This window comes from Chelonia mydas, chromosome 4 (genome assembly GCF_015237465.2).
Source record: "Chelonia mydas isolate rCheMyd1 chromosome 4, rCheMyd1.pri.v2, whole genome shotgun sequence".
NCBI classification, from domain to species: Eukaryota; Metazoa; Chordata; order Testudines; family Cheloniidae; genus Chelonia; species Chelonia mydas.
In genome coordinates this window covers 53,475,369-53,503,335 of record NC_057852.1, presented here as the reverse complement: position 1 = coordinate 53,503,335, position 27,967 = coordinate 53,475,369, and the positions used below count along the sequence as shown (strand labels likewise).

General features: G+C 41.0%; 1 protein-coding gene across 2 annotated transcripts; it reads left to right on the top strand.

Moving 5' to 3' along the window:
- The first annotated feature begins 7,372 nt into the window (after positions 1-7,372).
- On the top strand, positions 7,373-25,812 carry LOC122465646. 2 transcript variants are annotated; one of them, XM_043545785.1, is made up of 5 exons: positions 7,373-7,814; positions 10,730-10,828; positions 15,449-15,578; positions 17,895-17,994; positions 25,126-25,812. In XM_043545785.1, exons 1-5 carry the CDS (start codon positions 7,614-7,616, stop codon positions 25,253-25,255), a joined length of 660 nt encoding a protein of 219 aa, XP_043401720.1. In that variant the 5' UTR covers positions 7,373-7,613; the 3' UTR covers positions 25,256-25,812. The 2 variants fall into 2 exon arrangements, with proteins under 2 accessions (XP_043401720.1, XP_043401721.1); XM_043545786.1 differs by lacking the exon at positions 25,126-25,812 and adding an exon at positions 23,435-23,933 and having other exon boundaries at positions 7,377-7,814.
- Positions 25,813-27,967: the final 2,155 nt, after the last annotated feature.

Genomic DNA, 27,967 nt, shown 5'->3' with positions numbered 1-27,967 from the left:
GAGCTCAAAACACACAACAGTTAGGAAATGCAGACTTAAAAGTTGAACCTTAGCTCTGTCAATTATATACATGACCTACAATGTGGACATCTGATAGATTATCTGACAAATAAATAGCATATATTACACATGGACCATATATGAAATCGAGAGAGTCTTCATGCTTCGGCTTGATTTTTAAGTCTCTGTAAGATCTATTTTTTAAAAGGTCACATTTGAAGAAACACTAGTTTTAAAGTTCTCAGCTATGAATATTAACAACAATGAAAGTTTAAAATCAGATGAACCCACAAGACCTGATGTGAATAGAGTTGCACTGATGTAAAATAGGTGTAAGTCAGAAGAGAATTAGTTCTAGGGACTTTGGAAACTTCAGGCTGACTACTACAAAGCCTATGCAATTTTTCCGAGGGTAGGAAGCTGTTTCAAAGTTTGAAGGGGGGAGGGAGGCAATAAAGGTTGTCTAAAATTTGATTGAAAAAAATAAATAGACTGATTAATGCTACGTTTCTTCCTCACTGAGAAACTAAGATTTGGCTGTGAAATGGAATTAAAAGATACAATATAACGTGTATCCTGTGCTTTAAAACATAACTGATTGCAGTGACAACAGCCTGTTCAGTTTATCTCTGCAAAACTGAGGTTCACAATCACTTTATAAACACTCCTCCCTTTTAATCTCTAATTTGGATGATTATTTTATTTTATTTTTTTTACAATTTTTTCTTGTTTGGGGAACTGAGCCATTCAAAATGGCCTGAATTTTATTTTTTTTCTATTTATTTAACAGATTCCATGCTGCTGGGACTATCTGTATCTCCCTCCTAAGAAACAGCTCATATGTGAACTGGAGCTGATAGGGAGTGTTGTACCGGAAGATTAAACAGTTGACAGAATTTGACCCTGGGCTGATTCAGCTATGCAGATAGACCCAATTTTACAAAGCCACCCTGTCTCCCTAGGGAAGTTCAGTGTAACTATGAAAGTGTGGTTTATAGGAACAAGCACAGGCAGTCAGGTGATCTCCAATTCTAATCCTGGCTCTGCCTCTGTGCAAATCACTACATCTTTCTGTGTCAGTTTCCCCCTCTCTAAAAGGAAGATAATACTTAGAGGCGTGGTTTGAGGATTAACTAGTTATTTCCTTTATATTGCTTTCAATATATAAAGTGTTATAAAAATGTGAAGTACAACCACTTCAGGAGGGACAGTGACAGCTGCATTACTTTGCTGCATAATCCTGTGCACCAGAATCTGTTGATCTGATCCTGGGTTGAAAATCAGGGCAGCTACTCCGGGCATTGCCTTGGCGGAAACCTCATTGGCCAGGAGGAAGGTGGAAAAACCTTTTTATGTCTGTTGTTGTGTGAACACTATTAGTCACAACCACATCTATTTACACTACAATGTTTATCATTTAATAATATTTTGTCAAGTTGATTTGTCACAATGTCTTTTTACCACAAATATCTTGGCTTAAAATTGATTTGGCATCAAATATGGGTTGTACAACGTATTTTTGCAGAATAGTCACCTATGGCAATCTGATGGAGAACGCATTCTGTTGACAAAAGGACTGTTTCACAGTTCACTCAGGTAAGTGATTTAGTGCTGCACTAGCTGAGCTATTAGGAAACACCTGCTCCCACAGCTTGTCTCCTACCTTAGAAAGGCTTCCTGAAGTCTGCAGAGGAGAGCCTTCACTCATTAACATACCTTCTCAGGTCATAGTTCTTGCCGAACTTGGGAATCACTTAACTGTCTATTGTCCAATTAATCAGTGCTTCCATTGCTGTTGCCCCCTTCCACCACCACGCCATTGCTTTTTCCAGTGGTGATGGTGTTAGCCTAGGACTTGGGAGACCCAGGTTCAATTCCCTCCTCTACCATAAACTTCTTGTGTGACCCTGTACAAATCATTTAGCTTCTCTGTGCCTGAGTTCCCATCTGTAAAATGGGAATGATAATAATACTTCCCTACCTCACAGGTGTGTTGTGAATATAAATCCATCAATGCACAGATGTTACGGTGATGGTGGTCTTGTAAGTACCTATGGTAGATAGATTCCAGCCTGTTTTCTATTTGTAAAGTGTAAGTATAAGCCACATGCTTGGAGTGTGTATTTAGCAGGGTAAATAAGTGAAGAAACCGGTGAAGATAAATCATTTTATTTGTTTCATTTTGGAGTACTTTGTGTGCCTGCAGACTTCCTGGAACCAGGGTGATGACTCTGCTAAATGGGCCAGAATCCTCCAGAAATTGGGATGGTCGGTACTAGGCATGCTCATTAGCTGTTTGAAACTACTTAGGTAATTTCCATTGTGGGCAAGCAGCCAGTCAGGAAACACCCGAGCCACTGTCTCAGAGAAAAATCAATGGGAACTCAGGGGGATGGGGAGGAGTGTATAAATAAAAGGAGTGGGAGCCAGACTGAAGAACTCAGCAGTGGAACAGACTGCAGGTCGCCTTGTCCCACTAGAGAAGGAGGGGTGCACTAAAATTTGCTGCAAACTGATGCTGCAAAGACTCCAGGGGAGTTTGAATGGGACTGCGGAACTAACATTTGTTTCCCAACTTTAAGGGGCTGGCTTGCCCTACAGAGGGTTTGGAAACCATTCCACAGAGACTGAGGCTATGTCCACATTACAGCTTATATCGGCATAACTAATGCCGCTCAGGGGTGTGAATAAAACACCTCCCTGTGTGACACAAGTTACATGGACATAAGCACTGGTGTGGACAGCGCTATGTGGGTGAGAGAGTGTCTTCCGCCAACATAGCTACTGCTGCTTGTGGGGCCTGGAATAGTTAAGCTGATGGGAGAGCTCTCTCCTCTTGGCTTAGAGCGGCTACGTCAGAGAGCTTACAGTGGTGCTGCTGCATCAGTGCAGCTGAGCTGCTGGAAACTCTAGTGTAGCCGTGCCCTCACGAGAAGGGTAAATCATCCCAGAGAAAAGGCCTAGGGAAGTGTATGCATGTGTATGTGGATAATTGTATTTGCATTTGAACTCATGGTAGTAACTTGCGGGAAAACCCCCAAGGGTTATCTTTAAAAAGTCGTTGTTGACAATATTCACCATTGTTTCGTGGGTTATAAGTAAACTGTTACGCAGTTAGAGAGAGAGATTTAGTAAATATTTTTCTTTAGAGGTTTGCTGTCGCTTTTGTTCTCTGAGAGTTCACTCTGTGGAATATAAATATCTGTGTGTATGTGTATATCCGGGAAAGGCGAAACTTTGGTCTGTACCCCAGCAGAGAGGTAAGCTGAGGTACAGGACAGAGGAAAGTTAACGAAGTCTTGTGTGTGAATATTTAAATATAAATTGGTGTACACAAAAGTAAAATTACATCTTGCAATTCTGGAGAAAGAACAGCTTTTAAAAGTCTCATTATTAGCCATGGTGGAAATAGAGGCCTGGAACCACTGGGACACAGCCTTTTAGGTCAGAAATGTCTGTGAGATGTTTCCAAGGGAGCAATGCTACTTCAGGTTTGGTTCTACCACAAATCATTCAAGGAGATTAATAAATAAGGGGAAAGAGGTTTTAAACACTGACACACTGCTATGTGCTAGAGAAACAAAGCTGCTTCTTTCTATGATTAAATCCAAAGCCATTAACAGTAGCTAACAAAAGCAGGTATCAGTTAATATCCCTGCTATATAACAACACATCATCTGGAAGCAAGAGGTGCAGAATACTGTGGTGGGCCTACAAGGCACTGCTTTTGATCACAACATAAAAATTAAGCGTTTGAGTAGCAACAGCCTTAGGGGTTGAAGCAAACGAAAAGGAGAAAGATTTTGATAAAATCCCTTTCTCCTATTCATTGATTATGAGTATTTCAACATTGTTTGAATCCAGTTTACAAATTCACTCCCCAGGCTCATTTTAAGTAAAACCACACGTATGAACTTTATCCATTCTTCTTTTCCTACAGCAAGCTCTGTGATGGACATTGGGATTATCTGATTGATTTCAAAAATCAATTTTATTAATTGCTCTGAGAATGTTATCATGTATCGTCTTGGAAGAGATTAATCCAGTTTGGTTATAATGGCTTAATAGACCGATTACTTTTCAAATCTCTTAGCACCTATTTTCACTAGGGTTTTTAAGAAGTCTGTGTTTACAATATGTTGAGCTGAGAGAGAGACAAAACCTCCAGTCTTTGTTGTTTGGAAGAGAAGGGAAACTGTGGTTCTGTGAGCTAAAGATGTAAATGTGCTATAACAAGATTCCAGGATTGTCACTGTGTCTGGGTCAGTCTGAAACCGAGAATGTCTGAGCCAGTGGGAAGTGATGGAAACAGCTACAAGCATGGTTGAGAGTTCTTTCATTTAGAATATCACCAGGTTCAATCATCACTGGGACACAAGGTCTGTTACCATTCAATTTTTAAGTTCTTAGCTCTTTTCATTTTATGAATTACACCCACGCAAGAGCACAACATATATCTATGCCATGCCAAGAGTCCTACACCACTGTGAGAACTCCAACTAATCACCACCCTTACTCTGCAACTAATTTGTATGCAACAGTTTTATCGGGTGTATGAGTGAGATTGATCAGATCAATGAAATTGATTACTTGGCCCAACCGCCACAGTTACCACCCACACAACAACCCAACCAGCATATACTTAACCCAAATACCCACAGTCACCACTGTGAAGGAACTGCTGAGGCTGGTGATGTCACTAGCAGTGACATCGCCAGAGGGGGTGGAGCCTCTAGGGATGATCCAACTGACAGTTGGAGAATGGATCTCAAGAAAGGGAGATCTGGGCATGGGGCGGGGCCATCATAGGGCGTCAGACGGAAGGCCTGGCTAGACTGGCCTGGAGAGCAGGGCTAACTGAACAAGGGTTAGGAGAGCTCTGAGGAGGGAACCAGAAGAGTCTGAAGGGAGCTCAGCTTGGTATCCCAACCCCCAGCAGTTCCCCACAGAGGGAGACTTGGTGGGCTTTGGTGGGGAGAGATTCCTCAGTGGAAGAGAGGGACTCCAAAAGCCATCCCAGTAACCCAGCAGCAAGGGTTGTGCTGAGAAGTGACATTGGACACAGACAGTTATCCCCAGAGATCCCCAGAGTTATGCTAGGTAGCCCTGAAAAGACTTTTGGGAAACTGGCAGATTACTACATCTCTGCTATTATTTTGGATTTACCAGCTTTTGACTCACCTGCTAATGTATTGTACCTCCTTTAACCCCTCAATAACTCTCATTTCTGTTTCTTAGCTAATAAATCTTTAGTTAGTTTACTAGAGAACTGTCTGCCAGTATTGTCTTTGATGTGAGATCCTGAATACCAATTGATTTGGGTAAGTGACTGAACCTTTGGGATTGGGAGTAACCTGATTTGATGTGATTTTTGGTTTATGTGACCATTATCACTAAATTCATCTTGTCTGGGTGGCAAGATAGGCTGGAGTGCCCAAGGGGACTGTCTGTGACTCCATGGTAAGATCGGTATAGTGATCCAGGAGTGAACATTTATTACTGACTTGGTGAAATCTAACTATAGAGTACACCCCCTGTTTGGGGTCTCTGCCCTGTTTTCTGACAGTCTGACCTGAGATTGGCACTCACAGTTGTGAGCCACTCGAGACAGCGTGACACATCCTACACACAAATCAACACAACCATCCTCACAAAAACTCAACCAGCTTACACAATAACTCAACGTCGCTCTGAAGCCTACAGTGTCTGTGATGGAAACAGCTACAAGCACAGCTGAGAGCCCTTTTTGTTTAGAATATCACCAGGTTCAATCATCGCTGGGATTTGCTGTCTGTTACTGTCCAATTTTTAAGTGCTCAGACTTCTTTGGCTTTTCACACATGACTTGACAAATTACACTTGTGCAATAGAGATGTCTAGTAATGTGGGTGACAAAATATCAGCCAACCTGTTCTAGAAGACAGCTGCCTGACCCTGGATTTCAGCTTCTCAGATACTTCACAGAATTCCAGTCAGATTAATAATTTTTCACCTTTTTCTCCCTCGGTGACTTATTAGGAAACATTTAATCACGATTAGGACTAATATTTGGTAAGTAGATATCCAAAACTCTTTGCTTTATTCTCCTCTCCAAAACATGGAGGTGTCTCATGCAATATACAAAAAGAAAAGGAGTACTTGTGGCACCTTAGAGACTAACAAATAAATTTGTTAGTCTCTAAGGTGCCACAAGTACTCCTTTTCTTTTGTGAATACAGACTAACACGACTGCTACTCTGAAACCTATACGAAAATAATACACACTGTTATATAAGGATTACAGGGTGAAATCTTGACTCCACTGAAGTCAATGGCAAAACTCCTGTTGACTTCAGTGAGGCTGGGATTTCACCCCGTGGAATTAATTATAGTAGAGCCTCCGAGTTACGAATGCCTTGGGACTAGAGGTTGTTCGTAACTCTGAACAAAATGTTACGGTTGTTCTTTCAAAAGTTTACGACTGAACATTTACTTAATACAGCTTGCAAACTTTACTATGCAGAAGAAAAATGCTGTTTTCCCTTTATTTTTGTTAGTAGTTTACGTTTAACACAGTAGTGAACTGTATTTGCTTTTTTTTTTTTTTTTGGTCTCTGCTGCTGCCTGATTGTGTACTTCCAGTTCCAAATGAGGTGGCTGACTGGTTAGTTCGTAACTCTGGTGTTCATAACTCTGTGGTTCTACTATACTCATGAATAATGACAGACAAAAGGAAATGAAGGTGTGGGAAATGAAAGAAATATGTTTTCAGAGATACAAAAAATGGCCACTGAGCTGAACTGATCTAGGAAAGCCGTTCAGATGGCGGAAGCTGCAGAGGGGAAGGTTCTTGTTCCAACTATGTAAAATTGTAGTAAGTGAAACAGGAGCAGCCAGTGGTATCCAACAGAAGGAGTGGGAAGCAGAATTGAAAGGAACAAGATTCGGAAGGTAGCCTGAATCAAATCCATGCAGGGTTTCAAAAACCAATGAGGACAGTTTTCAAGCTATATCAATGTTATTTCATTTCATATTTAGTGTACAAGTGTTCAACTTCTGCTTCCTAATCTGTTCTCCTGGGAATGGGATAGAGTGGCAGAAGGATCTTTCAACTTGTGCTTCAGACATTTGATTATATCCAGGGTCCAATCTTCTAAAGTTTATGTGGGCTGGGCTATTTTTTTCTAATTACAATGAAAACTAAATATATTACTGAAGACGTAGTGTGTGTGTATACTACTTAAATGTTGATGTAGGCTCCAAAATGACTAATTACATAAAGAAAACTGGAACAGTCTATTGCAATTATCTCTGGCATGTACCAGTTGCTTTCATTTCTGGACTATGGTGTCCTATGTTTCCCAGACAAAGTAGATTATCGCTAATTTAATAACATTATTTTCACCCTCAGTTCAGTGAAATAGTCATACCAAACTACAGTGTATAGTCTAAAGAAGAATTCAGTTAAATCCATGGATTTTTCATTTTAAAAAAGGTTTAGCTCTTAATTTAAAAGAAAAAAAGCAATTCAAAAGATAGAATCCTATTTCTACTAATATAAATAATAGTTCATTTCAACTTTTATTATTCATTAGGGTTAAATACAATATTTTCCAGATTTTTTTCATTCAAAGATGCAAACCAAGCAGCGTTTTAATCCCAGGAATAAGTTGTTTGGGTTGTTTTTTTTTCATTCTATCACAGGGAATCCCTTCTGCTATCAAATCTACATGAACAAGCCCTTGCATCTGTATGAAGTCCCATTGATGTCAAATGGATTCCGTGTTGGTGTTAAGGTCTACCTGCATAAATCAGATTGCAAGACTGGGACTTTGGTTTGTGAATAAAATATTCCCATTTAATAACCAGCCTCTTTTCCTTGCACAATTTCATTAGTGATGTCACAAGCACTGATATGCAGCCTCACAGAATCAGGAATAATATCTAGGCTATAACAAAAATGGGTCCTACTTAGATTCAATAAAAGGAAAGGAAATAAGTGTCCAGCTTAAAATGTTCAGGTTTTTTTTCTTTAAATAATTTTTTTCCCTGTAAGAAGTTGGGAGTTCAGCGGATACATACAAAAGGGCATGTTTTAACGTAAACACCTTGTCAATGGGACTGCTAAATAGTTTAGAAATTTTCACCAAATTTGGTGACGGCTCTTTCAAAGGGACATTAAAGTTAGCAAGGCTTTCCCTATCACAGGTAACAACGTGCAGTCTGTGTTTTCTCTATGCTACAGCACTATGTGCAGGACTAAATCTGACGCACGGGAAGCTGACAACCGGAAAAGGAATGTCACACAAATAATTTCTCTGGAAGAGAATAGCCTACACTAGCATTCCCTTCAAGTTGTGTCCCTGTCAAAAAGTGAAAAGAGAAGGTTCACTGAAGATTTTATTTTCATTTTGTGTTACTGTCATGGATGCTTTGCTGTTCCCTTATGATTTTAAGCATCTCTGAATCTCAAAAGAGATTAGGTCCCACCCTGTGTTGTTTTTCTCTGTTGGTGGCAACAGGTCACTATGCAGTAAGCCAGGGATTCTAGCACTAGCTGACAATGGTGCATAAAAAATCATTGTGGAGGCATAGGTGTTGGAGGTGCTGCCGCGCCCCCTGGCTTGAAGTGATTTCCATCGTATACGGGATTTACAGTTTGGTTCAATGGCTCCCAGCATCCCCACTATACAAATTGTTCCAGCCCCCCTGACTGGAGGTTGTCCATGAGCCTATATCCTGGTCTCTACAAAATGCTAACTCCATGTGAAGTGTCTAATAGTAAGATTCCTTTATAGGAGCTGACACTGACAACGCAAAGCATGCAGTAGTGAGTGTAGGACTATATAGGCTTTCCTTATAGATCATCAAGTAATGCTCTATTAGCTACATTGATCGCTACATGCCAGAAATGTGTATGTGGCTATTCCAGTTGGAATTTTAAATTGAAAATTGTTTGACAGATTAAATCAGGAGCTGAATCCATCCAAAAAGAAGAGAATTTCACATATAACAAAACCTGACAATAGATTTACATTCACCTATTGTGTATTAACTCTTTCTGAGGATTGATTGATGAAATTTGAATAATGGGGCTTATGGTATCATATTTATGAGTACACTCAATTACTTCATCCTTGTATTTGTAAATAAAAGGACTGAAAAATAAAAAATAAACCACTTTGTTTTCCTTAACATTATCAGTGCCAACTCTACGTGCAATTTATTTGCACGTAATTCCTACTGAGATTTTTCTAATCAGTGTCATGGTGCCAATAATCTTTTCACAAAATTGAGGCTGGTAGCAAGGCCATTGATATCTAATGAAACTATTATTACCTTGTCCAATGGTTTTTAATACATTTTTATTCTCAGTGAGGGATCCAGAAGTGTATGCTGGGGCACAGGGATGGCATTTTTAACATAAGGCAAAAGTAACATGGCTAAAGTTAAGTTTGACGAATCTTTGGGAACTGATAAGAAGGAAATTGTTGAAATGACTGAGCATTAAACGTTGAATTGTCATTAATAACCCTCTTGCAAAATGTTTGAGTGGTTACCTCACTAGATTGTTTCCTTGTTTTTTAACTAATCATAATATTGAATGTGTATTTCCGCATTCCTTTGGGGATCAGGCTTTCCTGCCAGTTTCACAATATCCTTCACTTGTTGCAATGTCTCTCTCCAGATTGTTAATTTTCAGATATATCTGGGGTATCATATTCAGTTTGACATAGTCCATTTCACCTAAACACAATATTAACATCCAGAGGAAATTTAATTTAACCCAAGAGAAAGAATGAAATAGGAGTTTGGGGGGAAATCCTAGCCTAATTGAAAGCAATGGGAGTTTGGGCATTGATTTTGATGGAGTCAGGATTTCATCCATGGTGTTTAGATTTCTGTTTAAAAATACATAATCAGTAAAAATTCAGACGAATGGGGTATGTCAGGATGGTTAAGCACTGGAATAAATTGCCTAGGAAGGCTGTGGAATCTCCATCATTGGAGATTTTTGAGAGCAGGTCAGACAAACACTTGTCAGGAATGGTCTAGATAATACTTAGTCCTGCCATGAATGCAGGTGGGGACTGGACTAGATGACCTCTCAAGGTCCCTTCCAGTTCTATGATTCTATATCTCAGGTTATTTTCACATGTAGGAAAACAACACTGCATTAGTTCATACTCAGATCAAGGTAGTCTTTACCACCATGAGGGCTATAAATTATTTTTCTGTGTAAGTGAAAGCTGGGATGCTCTAAAATCTATTTGATTAGACATATCAATTGTTTAAATGTTTTTGATCATGATGTGGATAGAAACATTCATCACTACAAGGGCAAATTAAATAATACCTGAAAAAGTAGCATTTTCAGATCTCAAAAATCAGGAAGCTATTTTCCAAGGGAATCTGAAGTATGGATAGCATCATCAAAAACTAAACCAAACATGTTTGGGGTTATTTCAAAATGGGTGCTCCAGATTCAGTTGAAGTTTTTCAGAAAATTCATTCTGTACTCAAAGTATGTTCTGCAAATTTGGGGAGGACACAAATATGATTCATATGCAACAGATATATATAACCCCTGCTTTATGTGCAAATTTCAGTGCAAGCTTAACTATGGAGTCTCTGTTGCAAAACTGAGGGGCTCAGTTAGCTGAAATGGGCACTGATAACAGGAAGGCAATGTGTCTTGAATTGCAGTGGTGTTTAACAGGGGCAGGATTTCATTTATGTTTTGTTTTAGGCCCTTGACTACTATTTTTGTGCAAGACAGAACAGGTTGGGGAACAGATGGAAAAGCATGAAAGTAATCCTGAGCAAGAAAAATGAAACCGGCAGGGGGGTAAGCAATCTTGAAGTACTTTTCCTGTTCATTATCATTGTCAGATGAGCTTCTCAGATCTATGGTAGCTAATGTCAGCTGTCTATGTCAGTCGCAATACTCAGACATAGCTTCCAGCAGCTAAGCAGGACAAGGGAAAAACAGTATTAATTTCTAGTCTCTCATTGTTTCCTGGCCAGAACAGCAACTGCTGGCAAGACAGATGAATCCAGTGTTACACTTATTATAGTGGGTTTTTTTTTTAAATGTTTAATGAAATCCTTGCTAATAGGTTAAGCAGCTGCTCCCTCCAGTGAGTTAATAGAACTTTCTGAACCAACAGTCACATACTTGAAACAAATATAATCAAAACAGTCTTTTTTTGTTGCAGCTTTCACAAGTGTCATGGCTTCTGAGATTTTCACATTACATTTTTAAAATGTATCTTTTTCTCAGTTTTGAAAGATTTTTGAATGCATGTGTGTGGTTAAAGAACCAGTTTCTCTTAAGGTGTTCAATCAGACCCAGGTCTACGTTAGAGGGTAATTTGAAGCGATTGCTGAGGCACACCATTAGGGGACCAGAACAGTGAGCCCCCAGTGAAAACTGTAATTCCTCTAGGGGTATTAAGGTTCACCCTGCTCTAAAAGTTAAAGAAATAAAGTCCTTTAGAAAGAGTTAAATCAGGTTTACCAAGGCCACATCTACCACGTTCAGATCTATTCACTTGTTATCACAATTCTATTATTATTAAGCTCTGAAAATACAATTTGCTATTTGGAAGGCACACATTTCTGTAAGACTTTACAATTAGAAGAAAGACACAAGGAAGATGAGATGCACTGGGAATGCATACGAAGAAAAAATTTGGTAGATTTTTGGAGGTAAAGGTTACTTCTTGCAGCATTTAAGTTACACTATTTGCACTGAGTTGGTATGTGAAAATTATTTGGGATATACAATCCCTGAAACATTGGACTTTAAAAAAAAACAAACACCACAACTCTATATTTTCATTGCTATTACCCCTTTTCACCATGACAACCCAAAAAACTGCTGTGATTAAACAGTCTTCATCATAACATACTGTAGAAGTACAAATCGTAGTAGATAACTGTCATGTACAGTAGACCATATAGCGAACTTAACTTCTGTTTTTGAGTGGATCAGCTTTTGTGTGAATCAGCAAAGAAAAAGTATTTGTTATTCAGATGTTTATTTTTCCCTCCTAATGCATTAATTTTCTAAAAGACAGTAGAAGTGTTCTCTTAAAAATAAAATCAATGCACTTACTCATGAACTTCTGACCCTCATATCTAATGCTTTCTGATCTCCTTTGAGGGAATAGTTGTTTTCCTATTCGGAAGGATTCTGTTAAACAAGAAGCAAAAACCCTCAGCAAACATGTATCAGTTACTATGGAAATATCTAATACCAACAAATAACACTGAGAGAGGTATAACTAATTTGGATTGACAAATAACTTATTGTAGGGTGACCAGACATCCCGTTTTTAAAGGGACAGTCCCATATTTAAGCTCTCCTGCATGTGTCCTGACTTTTTCTTAAAAACGGGCAAATTGTCCCATATTTTCTGTCCCTCCTCTCCCACCCCCTCCCCCCCCCCCAACATCAGTACTGGTGGATCCTGCTGCTGGCTGGATCCCTGTCTCCATCCGTCTGCTCACCAGCAGTGAGTGGGGAGGTCTAGTGGCCGACAATGGGGGTGTGTGTGCAAACTGGTGGCAGGGCAAAGCCCTAGCATGCGGGGCCGGCCGCTCCCCCTGCTGGTCCACCAGCACAGCCACCGCTGCATGCCGGCTCTTGGCCAGCAGGGACCTGCTCCCCATCCCATTTCCGGCCAGGATTGGCTGCGAGCTGCAGTGGCTGGTGAATGCGAACAAGTGCCAGGCAGCAGCCAGTTACATGTTGCCTCTGCTGCCCACCCATCAGCTCTTTATGTGCTCCCTCTCTCGCTGTCCTCTCCCTGCTTTGCCCTCCTGCCCAGCCCCACTGCTTCTCCACCTCCCCCTGCCCCCCCCCCCCCCCCGGCGGAGCACGTCCTGCTCCCAGTGCTGTGTGGAAAACCAGCCCCTGGTCAGAGCGCTCAGCTCACCAACAGTCTGGTCAGCAGGCTCCTTCCTTCCCCCACTGTCTCGGGCTGGGTCGGCACCCTGGGAAAGCCCAAGACCCTCCGGCCCGGGGCGCTGGCCAGGAGGAGCCGAGTCCTGCACATACCAAAGCCCTGCACAGCGCTGGCATGGGGAAGCCTCTTTGCCCCTCAGCTAAGCTCGAGAGGGGAGAGCGATTTCCAGCCTGTTCATGCCCAGACCCTGCAGGCTTCACAGCAGCCGCCCAGGCAGGGGATTAGCATCCGCTTCACCCACCCACCCCCCACCCTGGGTCCTGTCCCCAGGGAGCGTGGGGCTGCTCCGTCCCCTAGGCACCCTGCCCTGCTGAGCCACCTCTCTGGCCCAGTTTGCTGAAGCCCCTGCAGTCAGGTTCCCTGGGCCCTGATGCACAATGCATCCTTAGGGTTTAACCCATTCCTGCCCATGCTGTAGCCAGAGGACAGGAGGTGGCTGGTTTATGTCGGTGGCCAGCTGCAGCCTGGAGGTGTTAGCTGCCTTTCGACATTGTGCAGGCAGGAAGGGACAAGCTGCTTCCAGCCACAGAGGAGGTGGGTGGCGGGGAGAGCTGAGCTCTGCAAAGATACGGGCCAGGTCATCCCTTGTCCTGTCCCCATCCACCCCCTTCCCTCCCCTGCATCTGGAAGCAGCTCCTGTCCCTTCCCTCCTGTACAGTGCCAATGGCTGCTGCTGGCCACATTCTGGTGTGAACCCTGGCCTAAATCTGGGTGGGGGGGGTGACCTTGTGTGCCCCGCCCCACGTATTGCCTTGGGAAGGTGTGGCGCCAGTTACCAGGAGAGGCTGGTCCATCTTGGGGGCCCAGCCAGGAATGGAGAGCAGAGAGCGCTGGGCAAGGAGGGTTGGGTTGGTCAATCACCCCCCACCCCCATGTGAGAGTGGTGTATGGGAGTGCGTGTGTCACCTCTTCCCATGTGAATCCTAAAGCCTTAAAGATAAGAAGGTAAATAAAAAGAATCCAACTACGCAGTATTTCTTTTTAACAGGGGCTCAATTAACTTAGTGTTAATTTAAACGTTTGTACTGCATAGTTCTGATTGATTGCCATTGACCTCTCTTGAATACGAGTAATTTTACCGGGTGTCCCGTATTCAGCAATGGGAAATATGGTCACCCTACTTATTTGTAATTGGAAAGGATGGGCAGAATTTGTTTTACAAGATATTGGGACTGATTCTCAGCTGGTGAAAATCAGTGTGGCTCTATTGACTTCTCTATGAGATCTGGCCCATAGTTTAAAAAGCCTACTAATAGAGATTATGTACCAGATAATCAGTGCCACGAGAGGTCTGCTCAGAGCAGGCAAGAAAGCAGGTTAGGAAGGGAGGGAAGTTGTCTGTAAGGCTTGTTTGTTCTATCTTCATTTCCATGGCTGCCTTGGCATAATTTAGAGCAACCTCAAGTCTGGTCATTTATTCTGGCTTCTCTGGGGACACTTATACAAGCCAGTAATCAGAATGCACTACCCTCCTACTTCCAGAACACCCCCACCATTCTCCCTACACAAGAGGAAGCGTAGACTAGCATAGCCACAGCTAAGATCTGGCTGTATATGTTTGAATTACTTTATAAGATAAATAAACTGGAGTTTGAATGGTTCAAAAATTAAGACCATCCCCATTTAAACCATTAATCTGAACCCAAAATTTGACTGAATGTCTCATTGTGAGTCTTTCTTACAATATGTTTATGAGCAAAAATTAATACTAGAAAAGACAGTTAAAAAAATTCAGTTGTGGCCAGTGGGACTAAAAAGTAGTAAGTACCATTTTACACCAGTCTGTGTTTACCAGGGCATCATGGTCCTTTGAGCCTACAGAGGGCTGATATCCACTCTGTTTCTAAGGATGGCTGGCAAAGAAGTGCCGCATACCTAATAGATGAGTCCTAGAAATGGTCCAAATACATTGTAATAAATATACTCATGCAAATTTATGGTAAGTTCCTGTTAGTAAATATTAACCCTTTTAATTCTCTTTTCCTCTTTGTATATTAAATTCATTCAATATTAACTATTCTCCCAAAATCTTTATGACATTAGCAAAGAGCATGTTTGAATAGTAAGGCTAGATTCTTGGTTTATAACCTGTGAGTGACCTATATTTAGGAATTTCATATGGTTGAGTACGGGACTATATTTCATTATGGCTGGCACTTCCATGACTGTGGGAAAACAGATGTCCATGAAAGAGACCTCCCCAAACTACAGAAATATAAGCAGGAGTGGATGATTGATGAAAAATTGATATTGCAGATGTTTTCTGAAATGATAAAATGGGAAATCCATTAAATGATGTTTTTAACTCAGTGGCAACTGCCGGTTGTCCCGGCTATCAGTAATAATGACCAGATTAGAATTCCCTCTGACTTATTCGTCATGTAACCGAAAGATGTGATAAAGGAAATTCCATAAGTAATGAGGTAATACAAAAATGTTAAACCATAACTCAAGGTGAAATTAATCACGGAAAAGTATTTTTTCCTTCCAAAAAGTGGGTTCTTCGTCTCATACCCCATAAAAGGACAGAGGTTTTGGAAAGCAGGTGGGGACTGCGCACTGCCAGCATCCCACCAGTTGCAAAGAAGAGCAACACAGAGGCCAGTACTTTGCTTCACACCAAAGGTATCGTATCTATTTTTTTCTGTATAGTGCTGTACTAATCTCTGATTGCTAATCTTTGATTAAATAATTCCATTTGATCCTGTTATTTGACAATCTCAAAGTGTGATTGAATTCAAACATGCAACAATACCAATTTGTAGATTTGAAAAGAGATCATAATACCAAAACTATCAGTTGGTACAGAATGCTCCCTTTCCCATTCAGCATAGAGGATCTCTACTTACTTCTGATTTCATTTCAATAAAATGAACAGCAAATACTGAGTGAGCTTTAGTTTCAGCTTGGATTTACAATCCTAGCAGCGAGTGGACCCTGTGGCAGTCTCATTTCATTTTATGATTTTTTTCACAATTCTTTCTGTGAAATATTTTAGTCAAAATTGTTTGTTTTTAATTTTCAAAATAAGAATTTTGAAAAAAAAAAGAATTTGGGGGGAAGCTTATTTATGTGATTTTATTTTTAAAACTCATCCTTGTAATAATTGATTTCCAAAACCACACATGATAAAGGAAAGACATTTTGATAATAAATGCCAATGTAACAGCATATTGGGCTGCATTAGTAGGAGCGTTGCCAGCAGATCGAGGGAAGTGATTATTCCCCTCTATTCGGCACTGGTGAGGCCACATCTGGAGTATTGTGTCCAGTTTTGGGCCCCCCACTACAGAAAGGATGTGGACAAATTGTAGAGAGTTCAGTGGAGGGCAATGAAAATGATTAGGGGTCTAGGGCACATGACTTATGAGGTGAAACTGAGGGAACTGGGCTTATTTAGTTTGCAGAAGAGAAGAGTGTGTGTGTGTGTGGAGGGTGGGGTCGGGATTTGATAGCAGCCTTCAACTATCTGAAGGGGGGCTCCAAAGAGGATGGAGCTAGGCTGTTCTCAGTGGTGGCAGATAGAACAAGGAGCAATGGTCTCAAGTTGCAGTGGAGGAGGTCTAGGTTGGATATTAGAAAAAACTATTTCACTAGGAGGGTGGTGAAGCACTGGAATGGGTTATCTATGGAGGTGGTAGAATCTCCATCCTTGGAGGTTCTTAAGGTCAGGCTTGACAAAGCCCTGGCTGGGATGATTTAATTGGTGTTGGTCCTGCTTTGAGCAGGGGATTGGACTAGAGGACCTCCTGAGGTCTCTTCTAACCCTAATCTTCTATGATTCTATGATTTTTAAAAAGCATCAGTCAGAGAGATGCACATGCACATGAAATGTGTCTAACGTAAATAATTGCAATAGTTTGCATCATGAGTCACATTTCTAGAATTAACTAAAGTAGAGAGCAGCAGCTGCTGCTGGAACTGAGGCTGCCTCTCCCTAGCCCTCTCAGACTGTGACTAAAGCACTGGGAGTTGAAGTACAAGCCCATTCTTCAAGAGTGTGCCTGCCTGCTGCAGCTGGAATTTTTTTCTAGGTTTTATCCTTTGAAAATTTGCAAGTTATTTTATCTGTTCTTGCAGCTGTTTATCCTGATGGTAAAGCAATCATTTATATTCATCATAATTTTTCCCTGTTTATATTAAAGGGTGGAATTTCCAGCACAGCTCCCTGTAGAGTTTTCCTATACTACTCAAAGTATTGTTTTCTTCTTTAAATCGTTTACATTTTAGCCTCTAATTTGTGATTTTAAGCAGCCTTCCTCATTCTCCTTGTCCTAAAAGAAAGCAGAAAAACAAGGAAGGTGGACTTCTAGCAAAATTTGTGTCAGCTGATCTCACTGTGTGTCTTAGTGATATTAGAAGCAGGGTTGTTTGTTTGTCTATTGTTTTCTCCCCTCCCCCCAAACCTCTCCACTAGCCATTACTGCTTATGAGACATAACTGAACTGAAGTAGGGATCATTTCCAAAGTTTAATTCTAGCAAGTATTCAAACTTTATGGTCTGAAGTCCAGATCCTGCAATTTAATCCTTGCAAGCAGGCCCCTGCACTCTTGCAGAACACCAGTGACTTCAGAGGGACTCTGCGTGGGTAGATCAGGTTGCTGGACTGGGGACAAAACATAATTTGTTTGACTCAAAGTTGGATTTGGTTTAATCAAAGGAGGTTAGAGTTGGAGGAAAGGAAATTAACTATAGGAAAAAATGTGAAAGACAGAGAAAAGGGTAAGTAAGGTGCAAAATGAGTGTACTAAATCTCTGACAGGGGTTTTAAATGAGAACACTTTGCACATCAGAAAAATTAATTTTATACAAACACACACACATTCATTCTTGGCCTCACTAATTTCCCACCTCACTAAAACTCCACGGGAACTGGCTCTTTTCCACTAAGAAAAATGTTCATCCACCCCCAGAATCATTTTTCTTTTCTCCATTCTCAGGTCCATCCAATCTGAAGTCACCCATCATTCTGTGCCTTCCTGCCCTCCTTGATGGCTCTGCCCATCTCCACCTCTTTAAGTACTGCTCAAGAGAAGTAAGGTAAGACATTTACATGCCCAGCCAGAGGAAGAGGACCACAGCCACAGATATGTGTAGAAGAAAATCTTGTGAGGGAAGGTCAGGGGGATGAAAGGTTAGGGGAGGACTCAGGACCAGTCTTTGGTTTAGACCAGCTGACAAAGAAATTTAACAGAGAATTGTATCCCTGCCATAGATTTCTATTTAAAGTCTATCCAAAGAATATCATCTTCTGTTAAATTAGGTGTTTAAAGTAAATTTTCAATTGGTTCAAACCCAATTCAATTCTAAGGAAATCTACCATAAGAGGAAGCGTGAGGAGGAATAATAGAGATGGGGCAAGGGTATCACCACCCAGAGAAAATTCTTTAGAGGATAAGATTGAAATGAAGTAATTGTGGGCTGCATGAGAGGATGTGGTGGAGGGGGCAGGAGAGGGGGATTCAGTGTTTTAGGTTGAAGACTGAATAATATATTTAAAGAGTCAGGGTGAAATCCTGGCCCCATTGAAGTCAAAGGCAAAACTTCTGTTGGTTTCAATGGAGCCAGGATTTCACTCTTTGTCCATCTGAAATCTTTTTTCAGTAAAAGATCTTATTGTCATTGGAAATTAGCATTATTCTGTTTCGGTGTTGATATATAGGCCATGTATAGGCCAAGGTTAACCGCACCTTTGATCCTCTTCCATGGTCTCTTGAGTGAACCCACTTAAGGTTTTCGGCTTTCCAGACGTCACTTTTCTTGGGACGGAGACTCTCCTTTCTCACTCCCTTCAGACCGGGGGCTTAGGCTTGCAGTCCCTCTGCACTACCCTGATATCCCCAGCAAGCTTGTGCTTTGCTTTCTCTCTGCGGGCTATGGATTGCCAGCAGTTACCTTTTATCATATAGCTCTTTCTAAGCCAGCACATTTTTTTCTTAAGGTAAAAGCATTACAGAGAAAACATATAACAACAATAAAAGTTCCTATGCACATGCTAAAAGCTTTCCAGAGGTCACCTGTAGGTTTTTGGGGTCCTTGTAGGCCAACATCTTTCCAACCCTTCCACAAGGGTTGGGGACTTTGAACAGAAGGTCTCATCCATTTCCTGGATCAGAAAGAAGGCACTGAGTCTGTTTAAACTCGGCTTTTTCACATAAAAAGTTATTTGTTGGTCTCTAAAAAATCTAGTTTGAACCAATATCTGTACGTGTCCCCAGGGGATGGTACCTCTGGAGGTGTTTACAACCTAAAGTGATTCATCTAATGTTTTTAGTTTCTGTCAGAGCTGTGGCAACCCCCTCTCCCCCAGAGCTACAAACAATCCTGCCTGCTGTAATACATAAACCATTTATACACTTAATACCAGAGGGTCCCAAAGATACTGCATGTGGTTGAAATATCTCATAGATTCATAGACTTTAAGGTCAGAAGGGACCATCATGATCTTCTACTTTGACCTCCTGCACATTAACCTCACCTACCCACTCCTGTAAGAGACCCCTAATCCCTGGCTGAGTTACTAAAGTCCTCAAATCATGATTTAAAGACTTCTCATTACAGAGAATCCACCATTTACAATGGTATAACCTGCAAGTGACCCGTGCCCCATGCTGCAGAGAAAGGTGAAAATGCCCCATGCTCTCTGCCAATTTTCCCTGGGGGAAAATTCCTTCCTGACCCCAAATATGGTGATCAGTTAGACAGTGCGCATGTGGACAAGCCCCTCTGTAGTAACTTAGAGTCCTTCCCATCTAGTGTCCCATCACCAGCTATTGGAGATATCTGTCACAGGCCACATGGCTGATTAACACTAAGGGAAATAGAGAAATTAACCATCATACATTGCACACTGAGTATTTGCCCCTATTTTGTAAACTTAAAAAAAAAACCATCAGAAATTGTTTTCATTAGAACATAGGGATATTTTGCTGTTTGCATCATTTATCACTAAACATAGTCCCAGTATAGTCCGTGTGATTGCTGTATTACTAAAGTAAATGTCTCATTCAACATTTCTGAGACTTATACCACTAAGTGCTAGTGTAATCAGTTCTGGCTCAAGTGAATACAAGTGAAGATGTGCATTGACAAAGAGTTTATATAATTCACTCACACACACACACACACACACACACACACACACACACAAGCATTCAAGCACAAGAAACCCTGGGGTATCGTTTACCTGAGTTTAAAAGGCTCTGTTTTCACCACATGTGGAGTCACATACTGCTCAGAGTTCCCCATTGTGAAACTTTCCAGGAATACTCCTGTGCACTGAAATATAATTAATTCTTTTAAAATAGAGAGTAACATATGGTATCATAAAATCTGAAAAATGTCCTATATACTGTATTCTAGTTTAGCCATCTCATAGTATTTGAATCTCTGACTCAGGACAGGTCTGGGGCTGAATTATTCAAAGGTCAGAAAGGAGGGGCACTGGCAGAACCATGTGCACACTTTCATGAGGACTGTTTTTCTCACAAATTAAAACAAACAGATAAATCATTGTTAGTTGTGGTCCTCAAACACAACCTAATTAGAGAGAATCGGTGTGAGGGACAGTTTCAGTGTCAGTTCACTTCCCCTATCTGACATGGATTACATTCGCCTGGTAGGGAATACCTTACCTTTTCACATTATACACTCCAAAGAACAAATGTTTTTTCTGGTGCTAACGCCAGTGGAGGTAAAGTGTTGCCTTTGCCGTTCCCAAAAAGCCGGAGTGATTGAAAATAATGTCTTTCTACAAGCATAAATCGGTTGATGGGCCCAGCAATATTTATCTGGCCTGATTCTGTCTCTTTTTGGACAGGGAAGTGTAAAATGAGCTAGTGAATTTGTGCATAATGGGTCTCTTCTAGTCTAGTGAACATGGAAAACATGAAATGTAAATGATGGGTGGTAGACAAGTCACTTTAAGCACAGCTTCCAGGTATTTACCACTGAGTGGAAACTGAAAGGTACAGTAATTGTTCTGTGAGGAGAACAGAATTTCTTGTGCAGACTGAAACTTGGCAATTATTCTTTGTTGGGTTACCAAATGTCCCTTCTTTCATATGGTCTTTCTAAAATATTTGTTCACCAATTAAAATGTGATGAATACAGCTGTCCTATATTAATACATTACTCAATACTAATTACTCATGACTTATCATTAATCCCTAGGAGGGTGTGGGGCCCAGGACAAATCAGCCTGTATGGGCCACTGCTGGAGCACCCATGGAGAAAAAATGGTGGGTGCTGAGCACTCACCAGCAGCCCCCCCATCAGCTCCCACCCAGCCCCCCCCCCGCTCCCGGCGCTTCCTGACCACCAGCGGCCCTGCGGATCAGCACCTTCCCCCTCTCCCTCCCTGTACCTCCCACCCACAGCAAACAGCTGTTTCACAGCATTCAGGGAGTCTGGGAGGGAGCGGGGAGGAGCAGGGACACCGCGTGCTCGTGGGAGGGGGTGGACCTTGGCGGGGCATGGGTGGAGCAGGGGCAGGAAGAGGTGGGGCAGGGTGGGGACTTGGGGGAAGGGGTGGAGTTGGGGGAGGGCCTGGGACAGAGCTGGGGGTCGAGCATCTCCCGGCACTTTGAAAAGTCGACGCCTGGCCCTGCACGACAGATGCACACTGAAGTGCGGGGCCCGGAGCGGTCGCTCCGATTCGCCATACCCAAGGGATGACTCTGACCCTACCTAGCACAATGGATTCCTATTTTTAATTGACTCCTAGGCACTACCATACAAATAATACAAATAATAAATACATATACAAATACATATATAATACAAATTTAAATAATACAAATAATAAATACAAATAATAATACATAGTACAAATAATAAATAACATAGGACATACATAACACTTTGATTATGATTCCAACATATTTCCTTCTTATAATCAGTTTTACCATGGTTCACAATATCAGAAACTAAACTTTATAACTATCAGTGGCCCAGCCAAAATCTAAACCAGGGAACAGCAACTACTGGAAGCCCTCTCCTTTCTTGTGCTAAGTAGGTCCACAGATAAAAGTCAAATTTCAGACCTCTGAGAAGTCTAAAGTATTGATATACAACATGGCAGGGTAACATTTTAGTACCGTTCTACAGGAAATTAAAAATAGAGGAAAGTAATGGTTTAACAATGGACCTACCTTGCTAAGTAAAATTACTCCTATGTGTGTTAAGGATCAGGTGCCAACTCAGTAACACTATTACTACTAAAGATTGGTAAGTAATTACAGAAGACTGGAGGCAGAAACATTTGAAGTAAGATTGACTGAATAATTGTGAAGCAAAACCAATGGTCAAAAATAATAAATTAGAATGCCATTATAAATTATTATGACCTTTAAAACACTCCTGTGTTTAATTAGTCTTCTTCATATACCTGTGAGGCAGCTAAATACTTCTTATACCTAGATTATACAATGAGAAGCTGAGATAAAAACAAAGTAAATTGACCAGGACACCCAGCCATTAGTAGAAAAACTGGGATTAGTATTCGGGCTGTCATGACGCCCCGGTTCATTATCTGACCATGAACCATAGTGCTGTAACACTACGCATATCATATGTTTTTCGCAGTTAACCTTATAAATCCATAGCACACATCATTGTAGATATTCAAAGTGCTATATAGGCATCACTGTTAATTATGTTTTCATTCTGACAAAAAAGAATGGTATCTGTCTTTTTCCCCTACAGTGACATGCTGTATTCAGTGCTGGATATCAAGAATTTGCTTGGCCTCCCAATTAGAGTCCTATTTAACTCATGATTTTCATTTGTTAAGAGCCTTCTTTATCAAAACAACATTTTCTCCTTTCCAAAACCACCTATTTGGTCAGAGTAGAGACCGTTACCTTGTGATTTCATGCCCAAAGTGTTTGCAAAGGTAGGAAGGTGTGTGTGTGGGGGGGGGGGGGGGGCGCTCATGCATGAATCAGGAGGACAGAAGGTCTTTTGGGAAACTTAAGTATCAAAATGCAAAGTCTCCTGAATTAACCCCCTCATAAGAGGAGCTTCTCTGTTAATGGACTTACCCAGCAAATGAACTGGCAAAACTAGAAAAGGAAATATTTTGAGCTATGTTCCTCTGGACATAAGGAGATAGGAAGGTGACTAGTCACTCTCATTCCTTAGTGACAGTCGCAATAGCTGAGCGTTTGCTTCAGCAGCTACTCAGACAATTTTTTAAACAGTGGGAACAAGGAGTTAGATGCATTCAATAAGAGGTTTGACACGGCAAAGAGCATTTTGAAGGGGTAGAGGGGAAACAAAATGACTTGCACACTGAGGGGATGTTTAAAAGGTTCAGTTTGGGGGTACAGTGTCATTTCTGATGAAATTTGGAAGCAAAATCAAGCTCTGCTGAACAGTGTGGAATCACTGCAAAATACAAAACCAAAATACAAAATGTATGAATTATTTTAGCTCATGAGCAAGTGGAAACCAAAGAAAATAGAAACTTATTTTTCAGCTTGCTTTACAGAGATTCTTACCCCTGAAGAGTTTATACAATTTAACTGTGGTAAGAATGCCCTACAAAAAAGGTGTTACATTTCCAGACCCCAGGACTATGCTTGTAATGCATGGCACAGTGACAATGAGGAATCAAATCTGAAAAGCAGCAAGATCTAAAGATAGCTAGAATTTAATGGATACTGCACTGGAATCTTTCCACACTGTACTACTGTAGACTGATTTCGAGGACAAGTTTCAATGCTGTTAACAAAACCCCAACAACTCTGTAAGCTGGGTATGTTTGTGACCATCATTTTATTCTGCAAAACTTAGAAAACTGAAAAAGATGTGGGAGTTATGGTGGCTAATCAGATGACCATGGCACCCAAGGATTATATACACTTTTATTCTTGGACTATTATACTTATCTGTCTTTCTGATGTTTAATACTGTTTGGTGTGATGCTAATTGAACCCCCCTCACACTCTAACATACAGGCGGTCTTCAACTTATTTCTGCCCAAACATGAATAAAGTTCCTTTATATTTTATGAAATCTATGAGTGTCATTCTTAAGTGAACTCTGAGGGTTTTTTAAATACCCACATGGCTCTAATAGTTGCAGTGCTTATGTTTGGCAGCTGGCAGGAGGCACTTGGGGAGGGTGGAGAGCAGCAAGCAGCGGGAGGGCAAGGGAACTTAGGGGAGGGGTGGAGTGGATGCGGGAAGAGGTGGAATGAGGGCAGGGCCTCAGGGGAGAGGGTGGAGCAAAGACAGGGCCTCGGGGGAAGGTGCGGAGTGGGGGCAGGGCCTTGGGGTGGAGTACCCACTGGGAAAAATAAGTCAGTGCCTGTGGTGATATAAAAACAGTAATGGACAAGCACTGGAGAATATTCTCTGGGGAACAATCCTGCACTGACAGGAGACAGATGCTCTGTAATACTCCTCTTTCTTTAAAATGTGCTATCTGTAGTTGGCTAGATTTGTATTACAGTGTAAACTCTGGTCCAAGACTCTGGTGTTAGAAAGTCTGCGTCAATGGAAAGCTACCGCAAACTGCCTTCAGCCTGGACATCAGCGAGAGCCCTTAGGAGACAAGGGCTGTTCAGAAAAAGGGTGGCACCGGTGAGGAAGCAGCCAAGGCTATGACAGAAAAGAAAGTGCTGACTCATCTTATCCCCTTGGTAATCTCTACCAGTGGGATTTAGAGATGTCCTCCCCCATGGAAATCATGCTGCCGCCTGCCCTCCTTCATTGTGAATCTACCTTAGCGTGCCAGGGCCTCACTGGCACAGGGAGAATTAATGTAAACCTCCCCATTTCAGCTTCAGGGGATCTGGTTCGACAAATGTATCTCCTGAAAACTAGCTGCATGTACAAATCACATCCCACCACTGTCAAAGCGTAAAATGCACATGGGAACACAGATGCATGTTTTCCAGGAGTGCCCTCAAACCAACAGTGTCTAGGACAAATTTTAAAACATTTCTGAAATAATTTAAATAATAATTACTCCATGCCCCAAAATATCCTGCCTACGTATTAGGGAATATGTCACACTAGATTTTTATTAAGACAGATTTCTGCAAGCTGGCAATACTAACAGCAAAGCAAAGAATCTCCATATGCTGAGAGCCTGAAGCACTTTAACAATAAATGTCTAGGGATCATAAAACCCAATTACAGTCCTTGAAAAATTATCTTCTAGATCTGAAGACACTCTTGCAGAATTGGAACTCATAAGGAATCCTATATATAAGAGTGGCAATCTCAGCCAGACAACAACAGCTGCCTCATCCACTCTGAAAACATTGACAGACTTACCTGGAATGCTGTAAAATGGAACAGGAACTCTTCAGACACAGAGCTGTTTTATTCTTTCACTCTTGAACAAAGAGGCCACATTTCGTTCTGTTGCACCAGAGTTTGGATTTATACCAATATAAATAGGAATAGACTTTGACCCAGTGACTTGTTAATTCAGTATAATGCCTTGAAGAATAATATGTTAACAAAACATTATACATGAATGTAAAGTTACAAAGAAATGTTTGATTTCAGATATACTGTAGCTGAGAAGAGAGAGTTACTGAAAGTTGCATTCATTATCATCTTATAGCTTTTAATAACTATTCACAAAGAATATATTCTCCCTCTGCTAATCCCTTCCAAACAGATATTTTAGTAACAGATAAGAATGTTTAACCACTATCAATACCAATCACCAAAAGCAAAGCCAAGTGTTAACATTACCCTTTTGATACAGAAAAGGAATTTCGGTGATGCAGAATTTTATGTTTAGGTGAATTCTGTTTTGGTTAAGGCTCCACGTGGTTAGATTAGTTTTTTCTAAAATACTGTATGTGTTTTGGTATTTACTAATGACTTTCCATCACAAGCATTCTCGGTAAATAAAAGGACTCATCAAAGTCTGTCTGTTATGTCTCATATTACTTAACTCGGCAATATGGTCTGTACCGGTACCATGGTGGCAGGGGAGGGGGAATATTGCAATGTCAAAAGAATGACAATTAGATAAAGAATATAAGAAAATGCTATATGATGACGGTGTAGTTCAATTTGTATTGTCACAAAGTATGATATAATCCCTGAAATATTACAATTAATAGGAAAATTCAGTAAGAGCTCAAATAATAAAATAAACTGGACTAAATTTGAAGTAATGAACACTTCAAAAGGGTATTTCAAAGAGTACTCAGAGACTAGAGATTTCAATGGGCAGCTATTGAGGAAATGGAGTAGGACTCAAATCAAAGAGCAGTCTGAGGAAAGCAATGAGAATTAAGCCAAATCCATCAATAAATACAGTAAAGTCACATAGAGAATGGTGGATCTTTTAAAACTTTTGGGGTTCCCCCTATATTGTGCTCCATAAAAGTATCAGAAGAAGTAGAAATAGCACACAGAAAAATCCATATTACAGGGGATCTCCAGTGGCTTGCTGCAACTAGGTTTCTTTCTGCCTGTTTCAGGTCTGGCCAAACCACAGCATGTGATTTTACAGTTAAAATGCGGCTCATGGAGAAATTACAGTCCAACACACTACTTGCCCAGAATTAATATGAGCACACAGGGCTTAAATTCTCTTTAAGTATTCCCCAGAGTCCCCAAGATTCCCCTCCAATTCTCCAATTTAGGAAGATAAAAATAGCCATACGAGTGGTCCATCTAGCCCAGCATCCTGTCTTCCAATAGTGGTCAATGACAGGTGCTTCAGAGGGAATGAACAAAACAGGTAATCATGAAGTGATCCATCCCCCGTCAACCATTCGCTGCCCATCCTGGCTAACAGCCTTTGATGGACCTATCCTCCAAGATGATGAAGAGGATTGCAAAGGAGCTGGACAGGGTGAAGGATGAAATAAGAGCAGAATAAGCCCCACTCCTGCTCAGTCTCACCAGTGCACACCAAACTCCCCTGGGACCACACCTAGCTTCCCCTTTAACCTCTTCAACAGAGCACGAGATCCTTAAAAATTCATGGCATGGCCTTAAAGGGACAGAGCGCTCATAAATATAATGCTAGCATTCCATTATGAGTCCAACACAAAGAGATTGGAAATAAGTGAGGCGACTCAAGGGGTGTGGGTTTGGGTGGGGCATGGCGACAATGTCAAGAGAAGGAGATTATCAAAGTATTTTAGCTGGAATGTTTTGGGTAATGTGGAGAGGATACTTTGATTTTTCTCTCTCTCCCTTTCTTTGAGGAAGCAACTGAATATTAAATAGTTTTGTAATGGCAATATCATACTTTAGCTGCAATAATGATATGGTTTTGCCAGAAATATATAGAATTTTCTTTGCTTCTTCTTTCCTATTTATCATCTCAACGTGTATGCTGAAGAATCCATAATTCATGTACCAGTCACTGTGCTCAGCCATTTCCAGAGCCACTGATACATCTTTGTTTTCAAGAATGTATTTAAAATGCAAATGAACAGTCATTTTCTGTTCTCTTTTCAATTCTCTACCTAGTCTTCTGTTCTTATCAAGCTTCAGTGACTCTTGATTCTAGACCTGTGGCTTCTTTCCATATCTGCTGTTTAAGAAATACAGAACCGATTGTTGCCATCTTTGTTGGGTTCAGTCACAGACTCATTTCAACAGTTACAGAGCAGCCTATGAGTGTGAGGCACTTAGACAATGCAAGTATCTTAAACAGAATGCATTTTCACAGCAGAGCTTGAATTCAGAATGCTGAAGATGTATGGAGTGTGGTTTGATTTGTGTGTTTCTCAAGCGATTCCTTACAAACAAAAGTGAAACCTCATTACAACACACTGAACCAAATTCATCTCTGGTGGATCTCCATTAACCTCAGAGGTGAATTTGGCATATGAGCTGTACAGATTTAAAACCACACTTTATAAGCATACTACATCAGTTATAAACCCCATCAGTTTACAAATGAAGAGACAATCTGAACCTTTTCAGAGCGAAACAGAAATGATCTACCCTATACTTTCTCAGGAGTGATCCCCAAAACATCTATAGTATCCCTCAAAGATTAACGGGGGGGAATTTCTTCA